This window comes from Myotis nattereri (genome assembly GCF_964212035.1).
Source record: "Myotis nattereri genome assembly, chromosome: 15".
NCBI classification, from domain to species: domain Eukaryota; kingdom Metazoa; phylum Chordata; class Mammalia; order Chiroptera; family Vespertilionidae; genus Myotis; species Myotis nattereri.
Window position 1 is genome coordinate 28,609,443 of NC_138090.1, and position 21,132 is coordinate 28,630,574.

The window sequence follows — 21,132 nt, forward strand, 5'->3', positions numbered from 1 at the left end:
GCCAAGAAAGCACTCACCAATCAATACTAAGTATCATAAAAATCCCTTTGTACTTCAAAACTGATCATTTTGTGTTTGGCAGAAGGTAGGTACATAATAAGCACTTACTGTATATTTTTTTTTCAATCTTCACGGAATAAAAACAATCAAGACAGTACACTGGAAGCTTAAATCTTTGGAATTTTGGAAACCAGATAAAATTTCCAAGTGTTCTTTATTAACTATATATTATCAGATTTTAAAGGTAAAGAACTGTGACAGAAAGAGGAAAAAAGAATATGTGAGACAGCAAGTGACATGCACAAATCCACTGTTCTTTTGTAGACAGAATAAAGAGCTACAACTAACATCATTGCTTTGGTGGTGGGGAATAATTGCATGGGAACTCTAACAAACTTGCTTCTCTATAAAGAAAAAAATTCCAACTGTATTAAAATCACTTTAAGAAATATATCTTGCCCTGACCGATTTGGCTCAGTGGATAGAGCGTCGGCCTGCGGACTGAAGGGTCTCGGGTTCGATTCCGGCCAAGGGCATGTACCTTGGTTGCGGGCACATCCCTAGTCGGGGGTGTGCAAGAGGCAGCTGGTCGATGTTTCACTCATCGATGTTTCTAGCTCTCTATCCCTCTCCCTTCCTCTCTGTAAAAAATCAATAAAATATATTTTAAAAAAAGAAATATATCTTATACATTTGTATAGTAATGCATATTAGCACACTCCAGTTACTTTATCAAACAGGCATATAAAAAAGGCTTTTACAAACTTAAAAGGGCCAAAATCCTGGAAATATGATAATCTTTCAAAGTATTAGATATTAAAGAGCAAAAACAGCCAAAGAATCGATTGCTGTTCATATAGATAGATGTGTTGTAGGCAGCAGGAATGGCACCAGGTATCTGACCCATGGGGTTAGACCAGGGGTGGGCAAACTTTTTGACTCGAGGGCCAGAATGGGTTCTTAAACTGGACCGGAGGGCCGGAACAAAAGCATGGATGGAGTGTTTGTGTGAACTCATATAAATTCAAAGTAAACATCATTACATAAAAGGGTACGGTCTTTTTGTTTTTTAGTTTTATTCATTTCAAGCGGACCGGATCCGGCCCGCGGGCCGTAGTTTGCCCACGGCTGGGTTAGACCAAAACTAGGTTCAGCATCATCAGTGCTTGGGTTCTGGCTAGGAAGGAATTCAGAGCAAGATGCAAAACTGTAAGACTACATTTATTGAGGAAATTACAGAGTTAAAACGGTAATTCCTGGAAGAAATGGGCTTAGGAAACAAGTTATAGAGGCAAAGGTAGGGCTCTTGGAGCTTGGGAGTGAGGAAGCTAATGATAATGTGCCTGGGTGGAGAGAGAGGGGAAAGGCATGGGAGGGAGAGGGCACTGGTTCCTCCATCCTAAGGATTTTATTTCTTATTTTTAAAAATCTTTATTGTTTTAAGTATTGCAGATGTCTCCCTTTTATCCCCCTCCACCCAGTTCCAGCCCCACCCCAGGCCTTCACCATCCTATTGTCTGTATCCATAGGCAATGCATGTAAGATCTTTGGTTAATCTCTTTCTGCCCCCTCCAACCCTCTTCCCTCTGAGATTCGTCATTGTTCCATGTTTCCATGCCTCTGGTTCTATTTTATTAATCAGTTTATTTTGTTCATTAGATTCCTTATTCATTTATTTTTATTTTTAGATTCAATCATTGATAGATATGTATTTTTTGCCATTTTATATTCATATTTTTTCTCCTCCTCCTCCTCCTTCTCCTCCTTTTCCTTCTTTCTCATCTTAAAGAATGCCCTTCAACATTTCATGTAATACTGGTTTGGTGGTGATGAACTCCTTTAGCTTTTTCTTGTCTGTGAAGCTCTTTATCTGACCTTCAATTCTAAATGATACCTTTGCTGGGTAGAGTAATCTTGGTTTTAGGACCTTGCTATTCATCAATATTTCTTGAATATTTCTTGCCACTCCCTTCTGGTTTGCAGTGCTTGTTGAGAAATCAGTTGACAGTTGTATGGTCACTCCCTTGTAGGTAACTAACTGCTTTTCTCTTGCTGCTTTTAAGATTCTCTCTTTGTCTTTAGCCCTTGGTATTTTTTTAAAAAATATATTTTACTTACTCTTTACAGAGAGGAAGGGAGAGGGATAGAGAGTTAGAAACATTGATGAGAGAGAAACACGGATCAGCTGCCTCCTGCACACCCCCCACTGGGGATATGCCTGCAACCCAGGTACATGCCCTTGACCAGAATTGAACCTGGGACCCTTCAGTCCGCAGGCCGACACTCTATCCACTGAGCCAAACCGGTTAGGGCAAGCCCTTGGTATTTTTAATTATGATGTGTCTTGGTGTGGGCCTCTTTTGGTTCCTCTTGTTTAGAACTCTCTGCATTTCCTGGACCTGTAAGTCTATTTCTTTCACTAGGTAGGGGAAGTTCCTGTCATTTTTTTCATATTGGTTTTCAATATCTTGCTTTCTCTCTTCTCTTTCTGGCACCCCCATAATGCAAATATTGGTACGCTTGAAGTTGTCCCAGTGGCTCCTTACACTATCTTCATATTTTTTGGATTCTTTTTTCTTTTTGTTCTTCTGATTGGGTGTTTTTTGCTTCCTCATATTCCAAATCATTGATTTGATTCTCAGAATACTCTACTGTTGAGAATTTAGGGGTGGTCCCAGGGAAAGATCTTAATAGAATACTCAGCAGTTTTCCAAGTGTGTCCTTTCAGGGTTGTAGTCTCCAATGATTGATTGGCTGGCACCAGGGCAGGGCATCATTACTCAATGCAGCCAGTCCTGACATCAGCTGTGGCTGGTTTTATTGCTTATCTGGACTTCGAGTTGAAATACAATTGAGACCTAGATGTTATCTCTAGGGAGGAAAGGTCAGGGGGCCAAACGGCATGACCAATGATATGCTGGGGGATGAAAAGTCACCCTATAATTGATTGTCCATAGCTAGGCACTGGGGGCTTTCCATTCTGGTGGCCTTCTGTTCCTGGCCCATCGTCCTTGCTGTACTCAGGTCTGTCTAACTGCATACTACGACATTCCCCCTCCCCCCCCCCCCCCGCTCCCCCAGGATCTTGTTTCAGAAATCTCTCAGAGAAAAGGGGTGCAGGGTTTCTACTGTAGCTGCTGAAAGGGGGTGACATTTTTCTTCAGAGCCAAGAGAACCTTGCTCTCTGTCAGAGAGACAATGAGGCCTGGGCATGGAAGGAGGTGGCAATGGTGTCTAGAGGTAATATTCCCTGAATATGAGTAGGGTTTGTAACTTGGTGGGGACAAACTGTGTTTTAAATCTTAGTATTATTGGGGCAAAGCTAGAACAACAAGAATTATGACAAATGGTCCAGTGGAAGGAAAAACATTTTAGTACTCACTGATTCCAAGTCAAAGGATGGGATAAAATGAAACATTAGTTTGGAGAGTTGTAGGTAAATATTTTAGAAAACAAAATAAATTTAAGATTCAGTTCAATTCATAGGTGAAAAATAAAATTTTGAAGACAATTAACTGAATTAGTCTAATTTTGACTGTGTATTAGAGTCTATTGAAACAAAAATTTTTCCCCCTAAAACCACCCTCACTATCATTAAAGTGCCATATTAAGACCAATTCATTTATTGCATTAAGTTTAGTTACAATTTGGCCCAGCCAGTGTGGCTCAGTGGTTGAGCCTTGATCCATGAACCAGGAGGTCACAGTTTGATTCCCAGTCAGGGCACATGCCTGGGTTTCAGGCTCAATCCCTAGTGTGGGGCATGTAAGAGGCAGCTGATCAATGATTCTCTCTTATTGTTAATTTTTGTGTCTCTAACTCTCCCTTCCTCTCTGAAATCAATAAATATTCTTCTAAAAGTTTAGTTTCAATTTGGCATGATTGTTTACATAAACACAATAAGAACAGCAACTGACTGTATAGGCTCTTTTAAAATCTGCTTTGCTGGAATCTCATGATTGAGCTTTAATGAGCGCCTCAGGCCAAAGAAGTTGAGCCACCTAGTTGCCACCAGGTTTTCCTGCATTACCTGTATACTTGGGTAAATTCCTCAAGTTCTTAAGGTCCCCAATGATGTCTTGAGGTACCTTTCTTACCATCTCTCAGGAAAACAATCTTCATTCCTTACCTGGAAAGACTGCCTTGAACTATGTGACCAAGTGAGGTACCAGGCTTTTCTCCGAAGGGCTCTTATTGGCTTCAAAGTCATTTTCCTTCCTTTAGGCTTTCTGCTAACATCGAGTCCAGGCATGTCTCTCTCAGACATGGCATTCCAAAGTCTTGGTTGATAAGATTATAATTGGAAACTGGTCTTATTGAATTCATACTAAGAGATGTATTGCCATGATTCACTCATTAAGAATTGCCAAATTCTGGAGGGATAAAAAGATATAATTTACTAAATTTTTAAAATTTTATTATATACTAGAGGCCTGGTGCGCGAAATTCGTGCACTTGGATGGGGGTGTCCCTCAGCCCAGACTGCACCCTCTCCAATCTGGGACCCCTCAGGGGATGCCCAACTGCTGGTTTACTAAACTGGCAGTTGAACATCCCTCTCACAATCTGGGACTGCTAGCTCCCAACTGCTCACCTGCCTGCCAGCCTGATCACCTCCTAACCACTCCCCTGCCAGCCTGATCGACGCCTAACTGCTCCCCTGCCGGCCTGGTCATCCCCAACTGCCCTCCGCTGCTGGCCATCTTGTGGTGGCCATCTTATGACCACATGGGGGCAGCCATCTTGTGACGACATGGGTGTGCCATCTTGTGTGAGAGTGTGATGGTCAATTTGCATATTACTTCTTTATTATATAGGATTATTATATAGGATTTTTATTGATTTCAGAGCAGAAGGGAGAGGGAGAGATAGAAACATCAATGATGAGAGAGAATCATTGATCGGCTGCCTTCTACATGCCCCCTACTGGGGATTGAGTCCAAAATCCGGGCATATGCCCTTGACAGGGATGGAACCCTGGACCTTTCAGTCTACAGGCCAACGCTCTATCCACTGAGCCAAACCAGCTAGGTCCCAAATTGTTTTTAAAATGTCTCCTTATATTTGGAAGACGAGTATAATCCTTGTATTTATAACAAAGTGGAAAAGAACCAAATTCTAACTATTAGCTTACTTTTGACCTTTAAATTTATTTACTTAATTAAATTTATTATTCAGGAGAGCACTTGCTGGGCCTTCATTTTGTGGAGTTTTATAGACTGAGCATTAGAGGAGTATCAGTAGAATTCATCAGCTTTATGCTGATATACCAAAATGAGATTTACTCTCTTCACTTGTCCTTGGGTGTGGCCGGCAAATGGCACTAATTGGATTTCTGCTGTCTCCATGAGTAGGGTGATCTAAACTATGTACCTTCTAGTGCAGTGGTTCTCAACCTTCTGGCCCTTTAAATACAGTTCCTCATGTTGTGACCCCAACCATAAAATTATTTTCGTTGCTACTTCATAACTGTAATGTTGCTACTGTTATGAATCGTCATGTAAATATCTGATATTCAGGATGGTCTTAGGCGACCCCTGTGAAAGGGTCGTTCGACCGCCAAAGGGCTCGCGACCCACAGGTTGAGAACCGCTGCTCTAGTGCAAACCATTTACTCTTCCTAGGATTTACTAGATAGCTGCAGACTGCTTGGCATCTAGATTTTCTAGATCAGCGGTTCTCAACCTGTGGGTCGCGACCCCTTTGGGGGCCGAACGACCCTTTCACAGGGGTCGCCTAAGACCATTGGAAAACACATATATAATTACATATTGTTTTTGTGATTAATCACTATGCTTTAATTATGTTCAATTTGTAACAATGAAAATACATCCTGCATATCAGATATTTACATTACGATTCATACCAGTAGCAAAATGTTTGGGGGTCACCACACATGAGGAACTGTATTAAAGGGTCACGGCATTAGGAAGGTTGAGAACCAGATGGTTGCAAACTGCTGTTTCCCTATTCCACTTGTCCAGGCTTACTGGCCTCTGTCATCTATATAACTTCTTTTAACATTTCTCTATATAAACCTATAACTTTCACAAACCTTTCTACAGCTCTCAGAAACCTTTTAACCTATTCAGAAACAACTGAAGAAAATTCACTTTCTTTTTCCTTCAAAATATATTTCCATAGCTATACCTTCTATTATCAAACCATACAATTTCTTTCCAATTTAATTTGAACCTTATACTCTTAGAAACTCAATTTCCAATAATAACAAAAACAGCAAACAACCAGCATTCCTTAGATGGATTTATGAACACATTTTAAACACTCTCACTTTTTTTTTTTATTGTGTAGAAAGGGGTTTGATTTTCCCTTACTTTTCTACAGCCCTTTCACTGCCACAGCACTCTCACTTTCAAGAAACACACCTTCAACAAAGCACAAGACATTACATCAACAGCTCCACATCTATTTTCTAGCTTTTTTTTTGTATTAAAAGGCCCAAAGGTGGTAAACTTAAGACTTGTCCAGCAATCAGTGGGTTAACAGCTGAAATTAATCTGCTAACATAGCTAAGGGTTTTTCCTTTCAATAAGGGTTACCCTCCAAGAACCTGCATTTTATTTTATATATTTTATTGTTTTTTTACAGAGAGGAAGGGAGAGAGATAGAGAGCTAGAAACATCGATGAGAGAGAAACATCAATCAGCCGCCTCCTGCACACCTCCTAACTGAGGATGTGCCCACAACCAAGGTACATGCCCTTGACCAGAATCGAACCTGGGACCTTTCAGTCCGCAGGCCGATGCTCTATCCACTGAGCCAAACCGGTTAGGGCAATAACCTGCATTTTAAAATGCTGGCCTAGATAAGAGTTAGATTCTAAAGTTAACTTCTAGTAAACAAATACTGAAGTAACCCGGTTGCAATTCTTTCCCTAGTTCGGACAACATGTGACAGAAGTCACTAGTGGAGATTCTTACAATGAAAACACACACACTCCCCCAATGTGCTTTATCTGGTAAGCCAAAGAACACAAACAAAACCCAGCAGTTCCTAGAACAGTGATACCGTGAGATAGAAGCACAAAAATACTGTATGATCAGGTGGAGTCCTTAGGAGCCACCAGCACCGAGCGCTGGAAACGCTAGTGCGCGAACTCAGACAGCCAGCCACGCGGGACAGGGACCCCGAGAGTGGCACCCACGCGTCTCTGGGGGGAAGGGGGCGCGCGGCTCCCTCCCGCCCGGCACAGGGAAGCATGCGCACTGGGTGCCGTCAACTTGGGCGCTCGTCCTTCCCGCGCGCATGCGCAGGGCGCACCCCACGCCCCGCCTCCGGCTCTGCGCGCGGCCCTGCTTCCGCCACGCACGCTATGGCGGCGGCGGAGTCCACCCTTGGCCCCGCCTCCTGGGGCGGTGCGCCGGTCACTTGACGCGGCTGCGGGCTGAAGAGACACAAGGGAAGTCGCGGTCGACGCCGTCGGGACCTCCGCCACCTAAAGCTGCGGGACCCTCTTCCTCGCCGCCTGCTCCCAGCCTCGCGCGCCATGCCGTCGGAGAAGACCTTCAAGCAGCGCCGCACCTTCGGTGGGTAGCCCGGCAGGGCCGGGGCTGGCGAGGGCGGCCCGGCCCGGGAAAACTGAGGGTCCGAGGCGGCGGGCCGGGCTGGGGGCCCGGAGGTTGACGGAGGCTGGAGAGGGCCGAGGGGCCGAGGGGCCGAGGCGGCGGGCCGGGCTGGGGGCCCGGAGGTTGACGGAGGCCGGAGAGGGCTGAGAGGCCGAGGCGGCGGGCCGGGCCGGGGGGCTGGGCGCTGACGGAGGGCCTGGTCCCGTAGGGCTGAGGGCCGAGGCGGCGGGGACCGGACGCCAGGCCGGTGGACGGCTCAGGGGCCGCGCGGGGCTGAGGTGTGGGTGGCCGGGGGCCGAGGAGCCGAGGGGCCGGGCCGGGAGGGCTGAGGCGCGGGGCCTGAGAGGCCGCGGGGTTGAGGACGGCGGCGGGTGCCGGACGGGCCGAAGGCTTCCGGGAAGGGCCCGCGAGGAGGGCTGAGAGGGCTGCGGGAAGGGGGTGCGGGGGTGCGGGGTGGGTGCGAGCCGGGCCGGGCCCTCACCCCGGGCCCCGCGAGGGCGCGCGTTTGCGGAGGTGCTGAATCACCTCTGGCCCCCGGTCAGCCCTCTGGTCTGGGGGTGCCGGGTGACTGTCCCTCCCAAAGCGAAAACCCGTGTGAGGAGTGCCGGGCGCGGGGGCAGCCCCCGGGCGCCGGGCTGCGACCGGCCCTTTGAAGTGGTGGCTCTGGGGTGCAGGCGAGTCATCTGCCGGTGAGTGCCCTGCCGCCGCGCGGGCACCGGCCCCGCCAGCGCGCTCACCGAGAGAAGGGGGCGCCCCGGCCCTGAGCCTGCAGGTTCCGCGCCCCGCTCCGCCCGGGTGGGCCGGCCTGCGGGCGGGACCTGCTGGTGTGCGGGGGGCAGGGGAGCTGGGGGGGGGGGTGGCTTTTCCTCCGGGCGCCAGGGCACCCTCACCTCTGTGCCGGCGGGAGCCACGTCCGTTCTCTCCCACCTTAGACTGGAAACCCGGCCGAGGGTTTCTGGCGTTTGGCCGAAACGGAAAGTAACATCCCAGCAATTACTGCTCCACAAAAACGATGGGGAGGAAGTGATGAGTGCTCTTAAGCAGGACAGTTCTGCAGCAGCGGCGTGGCCTCCGTGGATGCCCACTCGCGGGACGCGCTTGTGGCCGCTCGGGGCGGGCAGGGGGAGGAGGGAAGCACCGGTCCTCCGCGCGCGCGGAGAGGGGCCTGCGGCCATCCTCACGGTCTGCGGCGGGGACCCCTCTGGACAGGTTTCGGGGGTCTAGAAAGAGGTGAGCGTTCATTTGATATGGTTTTCTAGATCTCATTATTGATAAGTGTTTGATTTCTTGTGCCCGAGAAGTTTCAGTAAATGAAATGCATGTCGGCCCGCCGAGCATATCTTTCCAAACAACTCCTTAGGTAGGTGGTTGGTCAAGAAGACTTAGACGTGCCCTTTTAATTGGAACGTTTCCCTTTAGAGACCGTAGTGAACTCTTACAGTTAGCTTTTTTGCAACCCTGAGAGCGGCATTTAAAGCAGATTTGCAGTATCTGGCTTCCATCCTCACTGACTGGCATTTGAAAGTTAACTGGGGACATTTGTGTGGGAAAGATGCCCATTTTCTCATGACTGAAACTATACTTTCCTCTGCTTAAAGGATTTTTAAGTTATTCTGGAGAGATATGTTCTAATGAATTGGAAGGATTTCACCCGGAACCTGTGACTCTGTAGTAAACAAGCAGGAACCCCCTTCCCTCGCTCCATTCCCAGGAGTGTATCTTACATACAAGGTGGGCAAAAATAGGTTTACTGTGCCATTATGACAGTATTTTGTATTAATAAAGCTATTGTAATAATCATAATCTGCATGCCGTTTTTCATACAACTGTAAACCTACTTTTGCCCACTCCATATATTGTATCTGCTTTCCCCTTACCTCACCTTTCCTCCCCACCCCCTTTTCTAAGATCTCTTTAATAGTCATTTTGCAGAAAAGTATCAAATATCTCTTAATGACTACTACCTTTCTTTGCTCCTGATTTTCATAACAGCACTGATAATTGAGTTTTCAGAGATTTGTAGTACAGTAAATGAGGGGAATTAATTCTTTGGCGAGAACCTCTACTGTAGAATCTAAGACCAGCCCCAATTAGCTTGAGCAGTTCTCTCTCTCTTTACAAGTGAGTGAGTTTAAGTTAGTTTAAAATTGAATATAGCTCTGTTGATGTCTTTTTCTATGATTGAGAGGGTAGGGCCCACCCCAAACAACCCCTTTTGTAGCTGAAGAAACTGGGTGGGGCCCAGAGAGGTGAAGGACATGGTCCACCTAGTGGCAGAGTCTGGACTTGTCTTTTTCAACTTGAGAGATGATTTTCTTCCATCTCTGGTAGGGAGCCATCATTTCCAATACATGATCAACACTCTGAGTCGAGATGCATAGTGAATCCTCGCAGATGTTTTGAAAAATATAATACATTTGAAAATTTGTATTTGACCAAACAATGTTGGATTCAGTCTTCTCAAATGTTGTAATAATTTCACTCCATTTTCTTCTGGAGTTGGCCAGTTTATTTAATATCAGAACTGTTTCCCAGACACTGTTCTGCTGAGATTCAGTGGTAAACTTAGGTCTTAAGCTTCTCCATTAATAATCAAAGGGTTAGGCTCTGGCTGGTGTGTCTCAGTTGGGGGTTGTCTTGTGCACTGAAAGGTTGCCACTTGGATTCCAGGTCAGGGCGCATGCCTAGATTGTGGGGTGTGCAAGAGGCAGCCGATTGATGTTTTGCTTTGACATCCATGTTTCTCTCCCTCCCTCCCCCTTCTTCTCTCTCTAAAACTGAACAAAAACTTTTTAAAATAAATAAATATTAAAAAATAATGAAACTGTTTGCATGTCTGAGGGGAAGTTTGTATTGGTCTAAAATAGCTTCGACTACTCTAATAGGTAGACTGGAGAGAGACTTACGCCAGAACCTGGGTAGCACTCCACGATGGGTTGGATATTACATTTATGATTTATAAACAGATTGGGAAAATACTTATCATGCACCAAGAGGTTGTTGGTTTGAATCCCAGTCAGGCCATATGCCCAGGTTGTGGGCTCCATTCCCAGTAGGGGGCGTACAGGAAGCCACTAATGGCTGTTTCTCTCTCACATCGATGTTTCTCTCTCCAAAATCAATAAGAGAGAGGTATCAGCATAGACCATATTTACTCAATTGCTTCAGGCACCTGGCCAAGACACATTCCTATGCTTCTCTTTTCACCTTAAAGAAGTCACTTGTCTTTAATAAAAATAATCATTTTTTGTCTTCCTTTTATGGCCATATTTTGGGGATAAATCAAGATAATGAAAACTTTTGACACTATAGTTTCTTGACTTTGAAGCCTCTCATTTTAGAACCTGTTTTGATTTTCTTCATTTACCAAAATAAATCAGTTTCCTATATAAAAAAATCTTTCCCTTATGCCTAAATGTTTTTTGTTTGTTTACATATTTTTTTAAATTGATTTCAGAGAGGAAGGGAGAAGGAGAGATAGAAACATCAATGATGAGAATCATTGACTGGCTGCCTTCTGCATGCCCTCCGCTGGGGATCGAACCCACGACCTGGGCATGCCCTGAACCGGGAATCAAACCATGACCTTCTGGTTCATAGGTCAATGCTCAAGCACGCCAGCTGGGCTTTGCCTAAATGTTTTCACTTACTTTGTAGATTCATTAGGACAAGCTTTTAAATAAGGAACACATTCCCATGTATATTAGTTATCATCCACTTGCTAGAGTGAATTAAATTCTGATTTCCCTTCGCCTCTGAAATAATTTACCCTGACATTATGGAGATTTTTGTTGTGAAGAGGGCTCATACTAAGTCTGGATGGTAGAGTACCTTTTCTTTGATGGAGAGTCATAGGGACAGGTCTTAAAGCAATGAGGTTTCCAAGGATAATGTAAAGAAAAAACTCCTCCTCCTGTATGTCTCCTCTGTTCTCAGTATCCTACTAAATACTTCACTTCTGACACCAGACATGTGGGTTTCCCACACATCAAGCAGTTCAGCTGGGTGTCCTACAGTTTACCTCAATTCTAACACTATCTCCCTGGTGATAGCCTCAGATCCAGCAAGTTAAGGACTCAGTCCCACAAGACTGCCCCTCCCTCACTAACACTTCAACCACTAATTGCAAGTGCAGGTTGTTACCTGTGCTTCGGACCAGCTGACCTCTCTTTTCCCAGGTGGTCAGGGAGAGAGGCTGAATGTTTGAACTCTCTAATCCAGTGGTTCTCAACCTTGGCTGCACATTAGAATCACTTGGGAATCTTTTTAAAATCCTGATTTCTGGGCCTCATCCTCCGGAAATTCTGTTTCTTTGTTACTAATGTTGTGGCCCCACCCCATAACAAAGAAACAGAATTTCCGGAGGATGAGGCCCAGAAATCAGGATTTTAAAAAGATTCCCAGGTGATTCTAATGTGCAGCCAAGGTTGAGAACCACTGCTCTAATCTTTGTTGGTCCCCTCGCAACCAGCCCCCACCCTTAAAAGGCTTTCTCAAAATCACCTCATTAACATAAACTCAGGTGTGGTTGAAAGGTGCTTACTATGAATAAGGAAAGATCTTTATCACTCATATAGTAAAATCCAAGGGTTTTGGGAGCTCTGTGTCAGGACCAAATATGTATTTCTTGTTATAAGTCACAATGTCACAGGTGAAAACCAATATATTAAATTCACTGTTAATAATAGCTAAAGTAATGTTTATCCTCATGTATTGAATAAGAATATGCACTGGGAAGAATCAATGAGTTTGCAGTCGTCTTTGTCTATAGCAAATATGTTTTTATTTTTAATATGTTTTTATTGATTTCATAGAGGGAGAGGGATAGAGAAATAGGAACATCAGTGATGAGAGAGAATCATTGATTGGCTGCCTCCTGCATGCCCCACACTGGGGATCAAGCCTGCAACTCTGACTGGGAATTGAACCGTGACCTGGTTCATAGGTCGATGCTCAACCACTGAGCCACATAGACTGGGGGCAAATATATTTTTATTTAGTAGTTTATCTTTAGAGCTGATTTAGAAATGTTGGATGGGAAAATAGATATATAGAACTTATGTTCATATTTGAATATGGGAATTCAATAGTTTTTATGGAGAGTACTAATTTTTTAAAAAAATTCAAACCAAAATGGCAGTGATGTTAAAATAAATTCGTATTTATATAGGTCATAGCATGTTTTTTTCTGGAGCTACTAGTATGAGTATTTTCTTAGGAAGTTCATTATATTGATCATTTATTTGCCAGTACAAACCATGAGAATGAATCCTACCATAGTAAATCAAGGTGATTTTATTCATTTTTGTTAGGTTTTAATTAATGCCATCTTGATTATATGTTCATGTATTGCTGTATATATGACATGTCCCTCCAGTTATATTGTCACCTTATTGAGAACTGGACTTGGCTTGTTTTTTCCCCCATATATTCCCCAGACAGCCTAATACAATAGTTGAAAATATAAATAAGTGATTATATTAAGGGGGAGAATACAGAGATATTCTCAAAAAAGTGTTCAACAGTAGACTTTGTGTTTATTTCGGGCACTGTAAAAAACTATTTAAACTTAAATAGGGTATTCTTTTTTCTCTCTGGTCTTATAACTCCTGATAAAACCATGTAATTAATTGCATGTTGGTTTCCATATAATTGCCCTTGGCCTCACACACCAACCTTTGCCAGATAGGAAGTGTTAGTGCTTGGTTTCTTTCAATTCTAGAAGATGTGTCTACTGTTTTGCTCTGCCACAGATAAAAATAGCTGAATTCAGATATAGAACTCAACCAGCAAAAATGCAGGAAACAAGCTGCATTAGGGCCCTTAATAATCCCTATATCTCTTTTCATTGCAGAACAAAGAGTAGAAGATGTCCGGCTTATCCGAGAGCAACATCCGACCAAAATCCCGGTAGGTAGTTTTAGATACCTATGTATGTTTCAGTGGTTAATAATGTATGCAGCCCTGGCCAGTGTTGCTAAGTGGTTAAGAGTGTCAGCCTGCACACTGAAGGGTCATGGGTTCGATTCCCAGTTAAGGGCATGTACCTGGGTTGCAAGTTCAATCCCCGGTCCTGGTTGGGCGTGTGCAGAAGGCAACCAGTCCATGTCTGTCTGTCTCCCTCTCTGTTTTCTCCTCCCCCTCTGCCTCCCTCTTCTCTTCAATGGGAAAAAATATATGTCCTCGGGTGAGGATTAAAAAAGGAAAAAAAAGAAATTCCACTGCTAAATTCTATAGAAGCTTTCATGTTTGGCTTTCTGACTGGTCATCTGATACCAAAGTAGGGAAAAGAAGAGGAAAGATCCATGGGGGGACTGTAAAGTGTACAGAAAAGATAATAAGATGGGTCTGCTCAGCAGTTTCACACTTGTAGGATTCTATAGTAAAAGACATGTTCTGGTTGGACTGGCTGGAGCTTTCACAATAATGTCCTTGTACTTGGGGTTAACATATGGCTTAGAGGTGAGCCTTCTGGGGAATTACCTTAATTTTAAGTGTTTTTGTTGTTGTTTTGGTTTGGTTTTTTACTTTTGAGGACCTGCTATATTTATTTACTAACAGGTGATACCCCTTGGAAACAAATAGCTAGCCCAAATGTCTGCCAGAATTAGTTCTACAGAATCCTTTGAAATGTGAATATCTGTGTACATTAAAAGTCATCTTTTCTGTTAGTAGTTTCAGGTTTTTTGCAGAAATCACATATTTGTACTCCCATGTATGTGTTTGTGACTCACTGAACAAGTTTGAGAAGCAGACTCACAGCCACTCACATGTTGAGAATCCAATGGGTGGATGGACAGACAAGGCACAGGCAGTTCCCTGGTCCTCCACTCTTCATTCCCCAGTGGTAACTTTTTTTTTTTTCTGTGCTCCTGTCCATAGCCCTTACCATTAAATGAAAATTTGAGAAGGTACTTTCAGATTTAGTAAAATGCCTTATTATGAGTTAGGCATCTGGTCTCCCCAATTGGAAGAATCAAAGGAAAAATTTAAAGAAATAAGAACTGAAAAGTAAACCAATCATTTTAAGTAATTGAATTTTCAGGGATATCATCACCAAATAGTGAATAGAAGCAGCTAGATCAGCTTCTCCCCAAGCAGACCAGACTCAGCAGCTGAAAGCAGAAGGTACCCAAAGTCATCTTATCTAGCATTTTCCAGACTGCTGTGTGTTCCTTTAACAAAGGATTCTACGATCTTGAATTTTTTCTTCTCATTCCTTACTTCTGCTTCTTTCTGGGCCAAGAACCTATGATTTCTGTATTGGCTCTGATTTCTGCTACCACTTAAATCTAGGCAGGTATAATCTATCCACTGATTCTTCCTTGTGGATATCATGTTTTGAACACACAGCCATAGATAAACTCATCATTTTAACAAGGAAGGTGATGACAGCTTCACTTTTTTTTTTTTTCTCTTCTCTACAGAAAGGAATTATGGCAAGGAGCTAGTGGATTTATTTCAGTTCATAATGTGAAACCATTTTTGTTTCCTGCATATTTCAAGATTCTTGACTTTAATACTTATTAAAGAAATAGCAAGAATATTTTATCAAAATGAAAGAAATCTTCAAGTAACAAATTGAAGATTTGACCTCTACTTATCAGATATTTACTTAGGATTATTTTCATGTCAAATAGAGAAACATGTCTCTAATATAAACAAAACTGAGTCTAGCCCAGCTGGTGTGGCTCTGTGGTTGAGCATTGACCTGTGAACCAGGAGGTCACAGTTTGATTCCTGGTCAGGAAACATGTCCGGATTGCAGGCTTGATCCCCAGGGTGGTGTGTGCAGGAGGGAGCCAATCAGTGATTCTTTCATCATTGATGTTTCTCTCTCTCTCTCCCTCTACCTTCCTCTCTGAAATCAATAAAAATATATTTAAAAAAAAAAAACAACACTTTTATTAAGGTTTGGTGGAAATGGTGGTATTAGAATTGGTACAGACAGATTCATATCTTTACACTTAAGCTGCTACCAGCCTCTGTTCTGAAACTTAGGGTCTTTTTCTGACTAGGCAGTATATTTTCATGGTTCCAAATAACAAAATACTTAGCAGTTTCTTCCTCCACCCTGCTCACCCCCTTGGAGTGAGCTACTTTGTCTCTTGTGTACCATTTTATAAGAGACTAGAGGCCTGGTGCACAAAAATTTGTGCACTCGGGGGGGGGGGGGCGGGGAGAGGGGTCCCTCAGCCCAGCCTGTGCCCTCTCACAGTCTCGGACCCCTCGGGAGATAACGACCTGCTGGCTTAGGCCTGCTCCCGGGTGGCAGAGGGCAAGCCCAATCCCTAGGTGCAGCCCCTGGTCGGGCTCAGAGCAGGGCCCATTGGGGAGTTGGGGCACCGCCCCCTGTCATGCACAGAGCAGGGAGATTGGGAGGTTGTGATGCCACCCTCAGTCACGATCAGGGTAGGGCCGATTGGGGGGTTGGGGCACCGTCCCCTGTCATACTCAAGGCAGGGTCGATGGGGAGGTTGTGGCGCCACCCTCGGTCACGCACAGAGCAGGGCCAATCAGGGGGTTGGGGCACTGCCCCCGTCACACACAGAGCAGGGCCCATCAGGGGGTTGGGGCACCACCCTCTATCACCCACAGAGCAGGGCCGATCAGTGGGTTGGGGCGCCGCCACTCTCTCACTCAGGGCAGGGCCGATGGGGAGGTTATGGTTCTACCCCGTCACACACAGAGCAGGGCCCGTGGGGGGGGAGGGGTTGGGGAGCTCCCCCCTATCAGGCACAGAGTAGGGCTGATCAGGGGGTTGGGGCACCTTCCCCTGTCACGAACAGAGCAGGGTGGATAGGGAGGTTGTGGCCCCGTCCCTGTCACACACAGAGCCGCAGAGCGATCAGGGGGTTTGGGCGCTGCCCCCCGTCACGCTTATCCCGGTGCTGGGAGGCCTCATGGCTCCGCTGATCCCAGTGCTGGGAGGCATATTACCCTTTTACTATATAGCATAGAGGCCTGGTGCATGGGTGGGGCTGGCTGGTTTGCCCTGAAGAGGGTGTCCTGGATCAGGGTGGGGGTCCCCACTGGGGTGCCTGGCCAGCCTGGGTGAGGGGATGATGGCTGTTTGCAGCTGGTCACACATCCTTCAGGGTGGGGGTCCCCACTGGGGTGCCTGGCCAGTCTGGGTGAGGGGCTGAGGGCTGTTTTCAGGCCGGGGGTGACTGAAGCTCCCAACTGCTCCTTTTTTTCTTCTTTTTTTTTAATTCTGGGCCAGCTTTAGCTTTGAGGTTTGGCTCCAGCTCTTAGGCCTCCGCTACTGAAAGTAGGTTTCTGGCCTTTGCTTACAATGTTGCGAATCTGCTGGCTGAAGTCCGGTGGTATTTGTTACAGTGTTTCTTAAACCGCCCGCTCAGAGGCCTGCAGCGGCAGGCGGGGAACGTTGGAGTCCTCTGTCACTGAGGCAACCAAGCCTCATGTTAGTTTCAAGCTGCCTGGCTGCCGGCCGCCATCTTGGCTGACAGTTAATTTGCATATCTCGCTGATTAGCCAATGAAAAGGGTAGCGGTCGTACGCCAATTACCATGTTTCTCTTTTAGTGTAGATAGAGCCATGAGGAAACTAACAAATGTGCCAGTTACAAACATAGGAAGTATTTTATTTTTCTCTCTTAGTGACTATTTTAAAATCACATTTCTGGCTTCATTACTAGGTGATAATAGAACGATACAAGGGTGAGAAGCAGCTTCCTGTCCTGGATAAAACCAAGTTTCTTGTACCTGATCATGTCAACATGAGTGAACTCATCAAGATAATTAGGTAATCACCTTTTTGGTTTTTTTATTTCTTTAGGTAACTCATTTGTATTTTATTTTTTTATCTTAGGAGGGGAGGTGGGGGGAAGGAAGGAGAGAGAGAAACAGAAACATTGATGTGAGAGAAACATTGATCGGTTGCCTCCCGCGTGTGCCCCATTGGGACCAAACCCAAAATCTGGGTATGTGCCCTTATCGGGAATCAAACCCACCACCTTTTTTGTTGTTGTTAATCCTCACCTGAGGATATTTTCCCATTGATTTTTAGGGAGAGTGGAAGAGAGAGGGAAAGACAGAGAGAGGCATCGATGTGAGAGAAACACATTGATTGGTTGCCTCCTGCACGAGCCTTGACCATGGCCTGGGCCAAGGAGGATCCTGCAACCAAGGTACGTGCCCTTGACCGGAATCAAACCCGGGACCCTTTGGTTGGCAGGCTGACGCTCTATCCACTGAGTCAAACCAGCTAAGGTGAACCCACCACCTGTTGGTGTTGGGGACATCCTGATACTCCAACCAAGCCACACCAGCCGGGGCTTAACTTCTTCTTTTTTTAAAAAAATATGTTTTTATTGATTTCAAAGAGGAAGGGAGAGGGAAAGAGAGAAACATCAATGATGAGAGAGGATCACTGACGGGCTGCCTCCTGCACGCCCCCTACTGGGGACCGAGCCCACAACCCCGGCATGTCCTGATGGGAATAGAACTCTGACCTCCTGGTTCATGAGTTGATGCTCAACCACTGAGCCACACCAGCTGGGCTAAGTTCTTATTCTTTATCACACTTACAGATTAATCTTTAGTTCTGATTAAAATTATTCAAGCTTAATAAAACCATAAGATGTTTCATTTCTTAGTTTTTTATATTTTTTATCTGATCCTTTCATAACATCTAGTGTAGGTGTCCTTTAATCAGAAAAGTTACAAGTTTTGTGTAGCAAAATTAATAAAAGAATTCAGATTTGGTATAGTGGTAATAAATTGTACCAGCTTAGGTCTTAGTTTGTAAATATTTTGAACTATTTTTCTCACATTTTAGACTCTAATGATACTCTTCAGACAGCATAATAGTTTAAAACTCAAGAATAGGAATAACTTAAGGATTATCACTAATATTGATCATGAATATAATCATAGAAAATGTCTTATGCTTTATGAGAAGAAATATTAGTCATCTTTGGTAAGGTATACACTTAATTTTGCCAGAAGCAGCATTTACAAAATCTTTATACTTTTAAAATCGATTAGTGGGTGATATTTTTACATATGTTCCCTACTTATTGATGTATCAATATTTTTTCACATTTTCTTTCAATAGAAGGCGCTTACAGCTCAACGCTAATCAAGCCTTCTTCCTGTTAGTGAATGGGCACAGCATGGTGAGCGTGTCCACACCGATATCGGAAGTGTATGAAAGTGAGAAGGATGAAGATGGATTCCTGTATATGGTATACGCCTCTCAGGAGACATTTGGAATGAAATTGTCACTGTAAGACTAGAAAAATGCATCTGTTCTAGAATTTTTTAAACCCTTACCAACGGGGAAAAAAGGGATGTTACCAACTGAGATTGGATCTGTTCATCTAAATCACAGATCATCAAAACAGTAGTGTCTGGCCTAGGAGTTTTAGAAAGTTGTTTTTGTACTTTAAGCAGAAAAACTGAGCTCCAAGTGAGCACATTCAGCTTTGGAAAACTATATTATTTAACCTAGGCTGTCTTGTTTCAAGTTTAAAAATAAAATACTTTGCATTCTAACTTACCAATAAGCTAGATCTTCAAGTTATTTTAATGTTCTTTCCCCAATAGGAACTTGCATTTTGAGCATTCAGAGACAGTAAGTCAGAACCTGCCAACTCCAACTAGAGAAATCTCAAGCATAGCCCCCCAAACACATTTGCCATAATACAGGCTAAATGGAGGTGTATAAGAAAATGGTGAACTGCTGTTAAAGGTTCCTGATTCCTATCAAGTATACCCAAGGCAACGCTCTTGCAGTGTTAGGAAGTTCTTGTTTGTTCTCCAGACAGTAACATATATGATGACACCACTGCTCAGGAGGAACCTTGAATAATTTATTTTGGTCAAGTTTCTCAAAAGGCCCAGAGGAAAAAAGTGACATTTCTTCTGTTTTGGATATTCTCTGATCACAGAGCTCAAAATAGTGCCTGCTTTGGTAAATAAACGAGCACTTGTATCAGTGTCATTCTTTAGGACAGTGGTAGAAACTACAGAATCCTGCAGATGATCCATGTTTTATGTTAAGTGTGTGACTAAAATATGTTGTTAAAAAGTTACATTTTTTAAAGAGTATTTCAGTCATCACTGTTAGGTCAAACCACCATTGAAATTCCCCCACTCTAAGCGCATGTCAGTTGTGAAGAAAGCAGTAAGAGGAGATATATTCTCTTCACAGATATTAATGTCGAAAAGTTAAACATTTCCCAAGTCCAATCAGAATAACCAATACTTCCTACTACCTGCATGATTATTTACTATTTTCATGGAAATATCACAAAAAGATCACAGACCACTTTATATGTAGCAGGTCATGATTTGCCTTTGTGTATTTAGATGTGTATGGAATACTTGTATCAGTTAGTGGAAATTATTTACTATAATGTTGGGATTAGGCAATATTACTGCATATGGGCTCTCACCCCCCCAACCTCCTATCACCTACCCCTACTGCTGCATGCGTCTGTCTACATGGCTAACTTTTAATATGTATATTTTTACATTATGTACATTCTTAATCGGCCTGTCTTGTTTAGATTGTATGTCACTATATCTGACATTCTTGTAACTACTGTGTGATCGATAAGATTCCTATAAGAAATTCTGCTTTTTAAAAAACAATACCATGCTGAGAGGGGTGACATATCCCACGTTAGTGGGTAGTCACTCTATATTTATAGGATCTTTAAAACAAGTACATTTTTAAATGAACTAAGGTGAATAAAGGCACAACTAAAAACTGTCATTAAAGCTCAATTTAATGGATCAGTGTTTGAGACCTGCAGTCCTGCGTACTGTCTGTACTAGCCAAAGCCAAACAATACCCTTCCTAACAAGCAGCATCCAGGCTGGTTTTGCTGTGCTGGGGGAGCAGGTGGGGGGAGTGACACCTCTGAAGGCCTCCTGTCAGGGGCATCTTCTTCACTGTGGTCAAGGCTCTGCCACCTGGTCTTGTCCTTACAAAACTGTACTGAGAACTTACATGCCACAGAGGAGGATGGATGGGTGTGGGATGTAGGTTTTTTTGTGGAATACACACTTGAAGACATATTGCTCTGAATGAACAAAGTAAAATAAACACAAAGGTATAGAGTGTGTACTAGTATGTGCAGTTAGGAAGGGCATGGCTCATGGTACCTTAGTTTACTGGGGAGCCGCATCAGGTAAAGATATAATGCGAACAGCCAGGCAGGTAGTGGCCAGTGTTACTGATTTGGAAAACTCTGGACCTGGACCCAGCTCAAGTTCAAGTAGGCACTGCAATGTTTGTAGAAGAAAGAGTACAGGGAGTGGGTTGATGAGATACTCTGCTTCCCTGAGTTTCTTGTTCAGCAGATGTGTACATGTCCCGCATCTCCAGAGGAAGAAGTGCTCCATATTGGGCTGCCAGCTGTGTTTCATGTTACTTACCTAACAGTAGCCTGAAAAAACCAAGAGGCCTTATGGACCTTTATGGGGGAAAAGCTCCCTCTAGTGCTTGGCACTGCTCATGACAAAAATGTAGGCATACTCACACTGCCAACCTCCCAAATCCAAAGGACAGAGCT

General features: G+C 44.1%; 1 protein-coding gene across 1 annotated transcript; it reads left to right on the plus strand.

Moving 5' to 3' along the window:
* Positions 1-7,378: 7,378 nt before the first annotated feature.
* MAP1LC3B (microtubule associated protein 1 light chain 3 beta) lies at positions 7,379-20,351 on the plus strand. The gene is made up of 4 exons (XM_081107038.1): positions 7,379-7,547; positions 13,441-13,496; positions 17,245-17,351; positions 18,666-20,351. The coding sequence occupies exons 1-4, from the start codon at positions 7,508-7,510 to the stop codon at positions 18,838-18,840; spliced, it is 378 nt and encodes a 125-aa protein (XP_080963164.1). The 5' UTR covers positions 7,379-7,507; the 3' UTR covers positions 18,841-20,351.
* The last annotated feature ends 781 nt before the right edge of the window (positions 20,352-21,132 follow it).

Coding starts and splice junctions, on each gene's coding strand:
- MAP1LC3B (XM_081107038.1), top strand. CDS start 7,508: ATGCCGTCGGAGAAGACCTTCAAGCAGCGCCGCACCTTCG. Junction 7,548..13,440: donor CAAGCAGCGCCGCACCTTCG/GTGGGTAGCCCG, acceptor TTTTCATTGCAG/AACAAAGAGTAGAAGATGTC. Junction 17,352..18,665: donor GAACTCATCAAGATAATTAG/GTAATCACCTTT, acceptor TTCTTTCAATAG/AAGGCGCTTACAGCTCAACG.